Raw genomic sequence first — 10,647 nt, forward strand, 5'->3', positions numbered from 1 at the left:
TAATAGTAAAAACTAAATGATACAGATCGATAATTAATTTTAAAAAAGACATATTGTACAAAATGTTCAAATGCAATCTTGACAATAACATATTAAAGGAGAATACCACCTATATTTAAAATTCCAATATGTTATGTTATAATTGTATTTCTATGGCAGATTTAAAGAAAATATATTTGTGATCTCGCTTAGATTCAGAAAACATTGCAAATGAGTCAAACTTGTAATCAAGTCTGGAGCTGCTACATCAACAATACATGGGAGTTTATGTGGAGAGTTGTATTATTATTGTTATACCTGCATGAGATGTATTCTCTTGTATGGTTGTCAGTTATGAAACAGAACATGTTCCCATATTCTCTTACGCGTTGGAAACCGTTTTTGAAGCTGTCGAAGCTGTAGTGTGGACGGGCCGTTACTGTCATGTATTGTTTCTCACTTCATTTCAATAGAGCAGCTCCAGACGTTATAATTGATGACATCTCAAATAACATTTTAACAATGTACTTTTTCGATTTGGAGAGACTACTTACATTTTTAGAAATTAAAAAATGTATGTGCTTTGGAAATGGGCGTAGTTCCCTTTAAAGGTTACATTTTAAAGTCAATAGCAATTCTGTTTAAATGTAGTATTACATTATAAGCCCTTGCATAGCATTTATTTATTACTTATATTTCTATATAATAATGGTGGTTACTCTACACACATCCCTTGTTTATTACATATCATTCTTAACCATTTGGTTATTAGAAAAAACTAAGTCAATGCCAGACTGTGTTCAAAGTTGTTTTCAATACATGAGTGCATGTACAATTTGAGAGCGCTTTACCTTATTAGAAAAAAGCGTAACACATTGTGGTTTATGGAAAAACAAATATAAATGTTAGAATCCTAACTTGCTTTTAGTTAAAAAAAGTAATGGTTACTAAAGCTATTTTTAGGTTTGAATTATATTTATTGTGTTATATGAAAAGTTCAGAAGCACCCATACTTCACATTTTGTCTCTTCAGCAATAATAAATCCACAAACAAGAGTTTCTGACACTTCTGAGCAGCCCATTAGGACACATTTCAGGGGGAAAATCCCCGATTTGCTCTGCTCTGGGGGGGATTTCACTAAATCGTGTGCTTATTCTGGTGATACTTAGGAAAAGTAAAGCGGTTTTAATAGCTTTCCCTCTGACACATTGATGCTGGAATATGCTCCGGCTCTGCGGCAGATAGCGTCAATCCTGAGAGGAGGGCTTTCATAAGGCCCCATCTGAACTAAATGAATACACTTCCTCCAACATGTGAGGATAAACCTGAGGGCCACATTACTGCGGCGGCCCCTATCAGCCAGCTTGTAATACGACCGAGTCAGCAGTCAATGAGATACATTTGCAACCAGGCATCTGTCAGGGACTCAGCGCACAGAGCAGGAGATTTAAAATGTCCGGCGGTAAATTAAGTCCTGCTTGAGAAGTGAAAGGTGCCGTCTCTAAGCAGGCGGCTGCTTACTTTAAATGACAGACTGGTTAAGGGGGTGATGACGATGGGGTGATGGGGGGGGAGGAAATTGAGCCAGGGGTGAGAGGGTTTTTTCTCATTACAGTTCCGATGCATTGAAAAAAAAATGATTGCGTGAACAGACTGAAACCGTTTATTTTCTTAGATTTGACATGATTTACACATTTCAGCAGACAACAAAACTGAATTATACACACTATTTACGAAAGAATATTTATAATTTTCGCATAAAAATCCCAAAAAATACTAAACCTGTGTTATACATGTTGTTGATTTGTGTGATTATATTATACTAAATGTTTTTAGCAATTTTCAAATGTAATTTGATTCAAGGTTATGGTGTGTTTCATTTAGTAACCTGTAATGGCATCATATCCCCTTTGAACATGTGTCAGTTTAAGGTCTCAAAGATGTACTTCTATATGGTTTTGGACCACATCTTACACTTTACAATTTTTCTGTTTCTTAAGGTTCAACTTCTAACTATAGATGAAGGATTGAAGTCATTAGACGTCTGGATTTTAAAGTTTTCAGTTAAAAAAAGCGGAACAAATATTCATGGCAGCAGAAAAGCGTTAGAGGAATACAGATTTTTCACTAGAAATTGTTTTTATTCAGTGTTTCGGACAGTTTTAATTACCTGTTCCGTTTATTGTGGAGAGAAGAAAACATATAATACAAACAAGTGCTTGACAGGTATGATAATCTATCACAGCTCTTCTTTTTTGGGTGATATTATAGTAAAGCAAATAGTGAAGGGAACAGGCTATACTTGTGCCTTTTATTACTAGCCAAAAGCCAGTCTATTTAACTCACATAAAGGACAGGTACTCATACAATGTACTCTTACATGATCTTATTATTTAACCATAAGCAACAGTCCCTTACATACACAGGCGTTGATATCCTTGTGCAGAATGTTGAACTTTTTAAATAAACTGTAATAGCAAGAAAACATCTAAGTCTGACAAAATATATGAATAAAATAAAAGCAGATTGAGTTGTCTATTTATAATCATGTTACCAGTTTGTGACAGTTTATTGTAGTTGTTTCTAGCTCAACAAACAACAGAATACATGTGGTTCAGAAAATGTGTGTACCTAAAGGCGTGAAAAGACGTTACGGTATGGTCCTTTACAGATTATATTATCCACTTTAAAAAAAAAGGGAAATATCAGCAACTTGTATTCTTATTAATAGGAGAAGAGAAAGCCTATAAGCCATATAAACAGGGTGATGGGTACAGAAAGGAGGAACTTAAAATATATGGAAACTCACTTCATAGTGTGAAGCCACTAAGCAAATGACAGAGCATGTCGTCACTAAGAGGCTTAAGGAAATAATGGAAATAGTGTAGCTCATGTGGCGATGATATGCTTGCTGTAAGAGAAAGGGGAAAAGTGGTATTTACCGAGATATGAGCTGGACTCATGTTAAGCAAAGCAGTGGCTGTCCTGAGCCAGACTGGGGGGNGGGGGGGGGGGGGAAGACAGAAAGGCATTAAGTGAGCATATTCACAGTCTAATCTAATGCACAGAATAAGTAAAGACATGTGATGCCGGCCGAGAAAATATGACTGTGTAACTTACACATTATATATCTATCTATTTTATGACAACATCCATAGAGACCAGTATAACAATTATCTAAAGATGGTGCCCAATTAGGTTGTCACTTCCGTTTGTCTATTTCTGCAACAATACAAGCATAAACGAACGAGAAGATTGAAAGCAATTAGAGCATACTATGTTATACTGTGGTATTAACAATGTCATTTATGATCGCAAAACTCGGGCTCGTCCGGGATTTGAACCCGGGACCTCTCGCACCCAAAGCGAGAATCATACCCCTAGACCAACGAGCCACATTCGTGAACGAATGATGCACAGTCTATATACTCTTGGAATATGTCTCGCTTGATTCCTATTTTGTTATACTACTAAACTGGATATTAAACATCACTCGTTTCTCCATCGAGTGGCGCCGAATGCTGGGCATTTAAGCATTTAAACAGCATTTAAACAGTCCTTCGGCGCCACTCGATGACGTAGTATACTTGAAATAGTGGCTCTGCAGCAGCTCTACTCGACATCGAGAAACGGCCAGTCAGAAAGAACACGGCTAACGCTAGTAAACTGAAGTAAACAGTTACAGCTAGCTAGCAAGCTAACCTAGCTTCTTACCTGTGCTTAACCCCGAGAGCCCTGTATGAGCAAACGAACTAGCTAACTAGGACAGCTCAAATTAGGCTAAAATTGAATGTATCCCATTGTAAAATACCGACTGTTTATTTCAAATCAAGTAAAGAGACCTTTCTTTGTTATCAATGTACCACGCCACATCACTTTAACACAACTTACCATTAAGGAGTTCCATTTGAATGCAGCATCAAAGGGTGGAACAACTAACAGGATAGGAAGTGGAAAAAGGTAAAGTTAGCTAATGCAAACTGTTCTGAGTTTCATTATCAATTATTCTTGTCAAACGTTGAAATTTCTTGCCTCTTATAGGCAATTCAGCAATTGATTTTCTATCTTTATTTAGCACCATAATTATAACACAAAAGTGAAAATCATTACTATTACTGCTTAATATTGCTCTGCCCAGTCAAGAGTGCACCCTAACGCAAAATGCAACTACTAATGCAAATTCAAATGTAGTCTGACAAATATATGAAAGCACACCTAAGCAACATTGTACGCTATAATCTATTGAAGGCATCACTAAAAGAAAATCCAAAGAAAACATTTAATGCTACAACAATATGTTTTATTTATTGTAGGCCCTATTTTAACATGCCAATGACATTAGGGTTGTTCTTTTTTTGGAACTCATTGTTATGTATGCTGGTGAACCTTTCATCATTATGAGTGGAGTGATATAACTGGGTATAACTGAATATATAATTTGCTTTTATTTAAAGAATGCAATGTTAATTATCTAACTTCTATCTGTAATTGCAAGTTCAATAAACACTATTTTGCCTTAAAGATGAGTAATGTTTTAAGACAGAATCAGGCTACTCATTTAAATTGACCAAGGAAGACAAATGGTAGCACATTAACGCAGAAATGTATATGTTTATTTACAGCAGTACTTTTGACTTCTTATAGAACAAGTACAGGTGCCAATAATCACATTAACGGTGGCTCTGTTGTATTCAAGTGCAAATCAAAGTGACAGTGAGGAAGCATGACCAATAAGAGGAGTCTGAAAGTGAAGCAGCAGAATTCTGGAAATTGCATTTTGATGATTTGTCTGCTGGCTAAATCTATTTGTTATCATGCCAACAATGTACTATGCATGTAGTCTGTCTTAATAGTGTTTGTTATTGTTTGCATTCTGCAGCTTACTCAGCTCACCAAATATCTATTATTCTATGGGGGTTTCATTCTGATCGTTCTGTAAGGTTGATACAGATACTACATCTGCTATTGTACTTCTTAAATATTATGTTCAAATATATAACACATTCATGTGTTAATAAGCCCAATTTATTAAATAAATTCAGTCAATTAAAGTTAAAAACATTTTCGAACAAATCTTAGTTGATAAGAAAAAAGCCCAATAATACATTTAAATAACAACCTTGAAATATACCCTTCATATTTCCTATTATAAGCAATCTGAGGCTCCTGTTTTAAGGGATGAGCTGTCAACACAATAAATTAAACCCTACGGAGAGCTGTGTGTTTTTTTCATCAATATCAACCATAATTGACCTACATTTGATTGATTTTTCTTACTTGCAACTTATGAGACAAAATACCTCTAGTGAGCGGCCCAACCCTTCGTATGTTTTTTGTATGTGGCCCTCGGTGAAAAAGGTTTGTAGGCTACACCCCTGCTCTAGACTGAATATATACTGCGCAAGAAATAAAACTCTTTACACGAAAATTGCAAAAATGTTAGAGAAAAGAAACATAAATAACTAGAAGATATATGGATCATTATTTAAGTAAAACCAAAAAGTGATTTATCGATTCCAATTTGGGATATCTGTACAATAAAAATATACAAAACTGAAGTAAGTGTTCAGTAGTAGCGACTTAACACAGAGTTGAGTTTCATTTTAGAGCACGTTATTCGATGGGGTCTTTGATATTTTGCATCATGAATACAAAAAAGGCCTACATTAGTAAAACATTAATCATTTAGTCACTTTATTGTACTTTAATAAGATACTTTAAATATTTGTTTTCTGCTTAACCATCCATGAATAGTTTTAAGAAGTTTGGCAACATGAAACAAATATAGATGCTATCGTGTTAACGTTTGAATATAATATTTGTAAGTTTACGCTATCTTTTGATACAATTAATAGCACATTTCCATATCTTTGTGTGTAGTGTTGGCCCTGCTGCTCGCGCCCAGTGCATTGTGGTCTATGTGCTAAAGGAAGCTGCAGCACCGGAATCTGAGGAATTCGAGGTGTCCGCCAAGTCTGCTGTTCACCGTCGGCTAGCCTCTCTGTTCCCCTATCTGTACTAAACTCTCTGCGGACACACTGTAAGGTAACACTTGCTTATTCCTCCAACTCATGACATATTTATCACTAAGTTGTCTCAGGGCTGTGTTAATGGCGGTATCGCAGTTAAACCGACGACGCTAACATTAGCTTTTCACATCCTGCAGGAGAAGCTAGCTGCTCTGCTAACGTTAGTTAGTACTTAACGCTACAGCTTGTCTTGTACCACTTTGCTAAACAGCTAACAAGCCCTGTTAGCATGGTAAATGGCTGTGGTTTGGGTTACAAGAATAAGAAGTAACAATGAAATACGGTGTTTCAAAGAAGAATTCGGCAACAGCGCCTTCACACCCACCCGGTTGTTTCCGTTATGATAACGCTCGCTAAATAAACATATCTCCATTCAAATAACGGTAACGTTTACGTCAGCTAACTTTTTACGTGACGTTAAGAAAATTAGCTAGCAGCTTGTAACGCTAATTTTCAAAGCTGTTTTTAAATTAGCTCAAACTATCTTGCACCATAGGCTTGTACACTTGCATACATAGCAGTAGTTTCAGTCTGAGTGCTGTGGGTGTGTTTCTCACTGTTTGACTTCATTTAGAGTGTTTGAATATAACACACCGATTTAACTACATGCAGCAACTAACACCCAGGTAGTAAACACAGGATACGAGTTGAGGTTAATAGCATCAATATGGCTTAATATGTAATCCTCAGATCATAGCTTCGTAGTGGGGGCAGATGTAATGCAGCTATCTAAGCAGGAAAAGCTTTTTTTTTTTGTGGTGAGAGACAGCACTCGAACAAACGTTACTGAGAACAAACCAGACTTCCTGTCTCTCACACAGTCAAGCTTGTAAGTATGCAGAAAAGATCCTTTTTAGAGGACTGATTTGTAGAAAATAAGAGTCTGTTTAACATTATGTGATGCATTCTGTCTTTTTCCTTCAGGTCTAACAAGGAGAAAACATGTCTCAGGCTGACAAAATGAAGGTGAGTCTCTGAACACAGACCCTCTTGACCAAAACAGTATGCAGTAATACCAGATTCCTACTTCTTTTAGACTAATCACATAGTTCATCTTACGTGGTATTGTTTTCTGAATATGTAGATAAAGTCTTCTGTCTTTTAAATCATCCAGAGCTTTAGTTCATACACTGTTGAATTTTGGGTCACTTAGACATATGCTTAGTTTGCTGCTCACCATCCGCATGACTCATTGTCGCTTTATGTGGGTGGAAAGGCCCCAAGGCAGTTTCAAAATACACCTCTTATCAGGCTCGTCATCAGTCAAGACCTTTGATGAAAGGATGAGCAAAAGATACTTCATAAATCCTACAAGACTGTGAGGCTAAAATAAGTAGAAACATGTACCTTTTCATGTTGGATGTTCCTATTGGTCTGAATAGCTCTGTGTAGGACAGGTCTGTAAACTGTGGAATGATGGGTGAAAATAGACTATTAGCCCTCCTCAATATTCTGGTTTGGAGTTTGTGAGCAGCTGTTTCCTCACTGGTGTCTACTAGCACTAATAACTGGCTATAATGTTTTGGAAATATCTATAGCCAAACCATGTTTAATCTTGTTTTGATTTTAGACATAAAAGTGTGTCCAGAAGTAAAAATATGTTTTTATTTGATGACTTTACTTTGCTTTTGATTTACAGCAGGGCCAGTTCAACAACCCTGAGACCCCAGGGTACGTTGGATTTGCCAACCTGCCAAATCAGGTTCATCGCAAGTCAGTCAAAAAAGGATTTGAGTTTACGTTGATGGTGGTAGGTGAGTGAATCATCGAGCCTTTTCTCGTTTTGTCCTTTTCTTCTTGTCATCATGCAATACTGAATGTATGTGGTCTGAAATATGATCGTGTACTCAGTGATAACAAGGTTTATGCTAGCCCGCTAGAGTCAACATGCATATTTGAGGAATGTGTTCAGGCTTTAAGGCTCATGTGAATTGGTTTCTGTGACAAATGTATGATGGGAATGTTGCCACTAGGCACTAGCCCACATTATACAGCTGTAATATGCTGTCCGTTCTACACTTCAGTTCAAAAGTCCTTCACCTCTATAGTTCATTTGAGTTTATAAGCTGATAGCAGAACAATGATTTAGTTTTCAGTAAAGCATAGGTTTATTTCTGTGTGAATGAAGTCTGTAGAATATGCAGATGACCCATATGTGTATCTGCTCAGCTAGCGTTAGTGTAAACTCTTGATGTGAACACTGTGACTTTGTGAACCTCTCTGCTTGTTGGTAAGGGGGAGGGTAGAAGCTCCCCTGAATGCTGCTCATCCTTTTCTTTAAAATAAACCAGAGAGGAATGTAGCCAGTGGGCCTCGAGGGATTCATTGACACAGTGGACAGGGCCTGCTGTTCCCTCTGCTACAAGAATACTCATTATGTGCTTATTCAACCTTCTGTGTGACTCGGCTTCTTCCATAAATCTGTCATTTCCTGTTTCCTAGATAGCTGCAGTTCTTCACTACAGATAAAACAATATACTTTGAAACCTTATCATTTCACGTTACTTGAGGTTTTTCCCTTTTACCACATGTAAATGAAACTGTATATAATGTAAATGTTCATAGCATAGACGTAGCAGAGACTTGTGTGAACCTTTTGTCTCTTCTCTGGTGGGAACCGCAGTAGCTGCATTCCTTGGCAACATCACACGAGCGTTAGGATGTTCAACTTTCAGCAACTCTGTGACCATTAGACACATGTTCATAGTGTCTGACCGTCATAGTTTGTTCACTGCTGTTGTTTGAACTAAACTGCTGTTGAAGTCTCATGGATTTTCCAGTCAGATTTAGGCAGAAACCTCGGCTAAAACACAGCTCAGGGGGTCCGACAATGTTTTTTAGTGGAAAGATATTTTTAGTCTGGTATAAGGCTCAATCCTTTTCTTGGAATCAGGCCATCGGCTATTATTAAAATAACTGGCAAAGATTTATACTTCGGTGTCAGATAACATCATAATGTATTTCCGGATGGAGCTGGTTTCCTGCAGAAGTGAGGATGATCTTTGTTCTATTCATTCAAACCCAACTCTGATAGAGGAGGTTTTGTGACAGCCTTGATGTTAACCTTTTTCCATTTTCAGCAGTTGTGTTTTATTGATGTACTTTGCTGCATGGTGATTGTTTCATTTTCCTTTGTCAAAAGGTGAATCTGGACTTGGAAAATCCACCCTGATCAACAGCCTGTTCCTCACTGACCTTTACCCCGAGAGAATCATCCCTGGAGCTGCAGGTAAAACACGCACACGCGCGCCCGCTCACTGAAGCTTGTTAAAAGGGTAGAAGTGAAAAGGTTTCAAAATTCTGGGGCAAGGATATCAACATAAAACGTACCCATTTGATAACTTACAATTAGACAAGTGTTTTCTAAGGCGCCGGCCCCACGAGGACGCATACGTTAGTTTCCGTTACATTTTAGTGTCATATAGACCGTTCGGCGTTCGGCCACACGAGGACGACCGAATATGGCAGTAAACGACTACGGATACGATAACGGGTCCCAAGGTGGATAGAACGGCATACGCAACGCTCTGGGGGGTCCAACGGCTCCGTCTGTACGGCCTATACGAGCATTTTCTGATAATGATGACGCAATAGCCCCGCCTCAACCCACCTCTGCTGCTCATCCCCGCGTCAAAGTAAACTGCACACTGAATTCAGATTATTTATCTTTCTCTCGATATGGACATAAACGCGAGTGAAGTCTAATCTGACAGGACGGAGACACGCAGCTCTGCTCACCTGCAGCTCCTCCCGCTGTGATGCACACTTCAAGTCAGATCATCATCCTTAACTATTTTAATTACCTCTCAAACTACCTAAACTAGTTATAAATATGTTTATTTTTACTGTCGGCCGGGTCACTCATTACTGGATCAGCTGCTGCATGAGACAGACACTGAGGCTGTCAGAAGAGAGGGAGGAAAAAGAGAGCATCCGTGTATTTTATTATTATAATCGTTATTCATTTGTTTTAAAGCTCAATAAATAACAAAGAAGACCTTTGACTGGCACTTTTATAATTTTGTCCGGAAGATTTAAACTTTAATACACGTTGACTGCTGAAAAAATCTGCCCGGTTCCCTCGGCCCCCACCGCAGAATAAACAGAAGGGCAACCATGACAACCATGCTTCTTCGCTGCTTTTGTGGAGGAAGTTACAGCGCCACGTACAGGCTCCTGCATATGTACTGCAGCTTCTCCAGCGGTTGGAGCTAAACGGAGCTGTTTCGATTATGGCTAGAAAGGATCCGTCTAGTGTAAAACTCTCGCGAGAGTTTGCAAGTCACGTGGCTGAATGTTCACGTTTGGCAGGCAGCCTTTCAGTTACGATCGTTAACTAACATCAGTGGGCCACAGCAAATGATGGTGAGAAGCTAAACCATCTTTAATTATGTCAATTACAGGGGGTGCGATTGTTGAAATAGGGCGTTAGTGGTCTTGCTGTTCAAAGAAGAATGACAACACTGTGTAGATCACCAACACTATTGTTTATTCTTTATTCTTTATTCACAGGCAAGTCAACGTTGTCACAGTAAAAGTCCCAAGATAGCTCCTGGTGCAATAAAATGTTCCCTTTCAGTGTTTTACTATTATGTCTATTAATATTGCTTCTGCCTTAATGTGCATGTTGCATGTTAC

At 38.1% G+C, this 10,647-nt stretch overlaps 1 protein-coding gene and 1 non-coding gene across 2 annotated transcripts; one reads left to right on the plus strand and one right to left on the minus strand.

The window, feature by feature from the left end:
- Positions 1 to 3,303: 3,303 nt before the first annotated feature.
- trnap-ugg (transfer RNA proline (anticodon UGG)) lies at positions 3,304 to 3,375 on the minus strand. The gene has a single exon. It is a non-coding gene; the product is annotated as a tRNA-Pro (tRNA).
- A 2,508-nt stretch (positions 3,376 to 5,883) lies between these two features.
- Positions 5,884 to 9,270, plus strand: LOC104943078 (septin-2-like). Its single transcript, XM_010768400.1, has 4 exons — positions 5,884 to 6,025; positions 6,934 to 6,975; positions 7,649 to 7,763; positions 9,152 to 9,270. Exons 2-4 carry the CDS (start codon positions 6,952 to 6,954, stop codon positions 9,268 to 9,270), a joined length of 258 nt encoding a protein of 85 aa, XP_010766702.1. The 5' UTR covers positions 5,884 to 6,025; positions 6,934 to 6,951.
- Positions 9,271 to 10,647: the final 1,377 nt, after the last annotated feature.

Source organism: Notothenia coriiceps, unplaced genomic scaffold, assembly GCF_000735185.1.
Source record: "Notothenia coriiceps isolate Sejong01 unplaced genomic scaffold, NC01 NC01_scaffold00005665, whole genome shotgun sequence".
NCBI classification, from domain to species: Eukaryota; Metazoa; Chordata; class Actinopteri; order Perciformes; family Nototheniidae; genus Notothenia; species Notothenia coriiceps.

Bases quoted from the DNA above. Each gene is read 5' to 3' on its own strand.
- LOC104943078 (XM_010768400.1), top strand. From the start codon at position 6,952: ATGTCTCAGGCTGACAAAATGAAG. The intron at 6,976-7,648 runs GTGAGTCTCTGA...TTTGATTTACAG, and splicing joins CTCAGGCTGACAAAATGAAG to CAGGGCCAGTTCAACAACCC. The intron at 7,764-9,151 runs GTGAGTGAATCA...CTTTGTCAAAAG, and splicing joins GTTTACGTTGATGGTGGTAG to GTGAATCTGGACTTGGAAAA.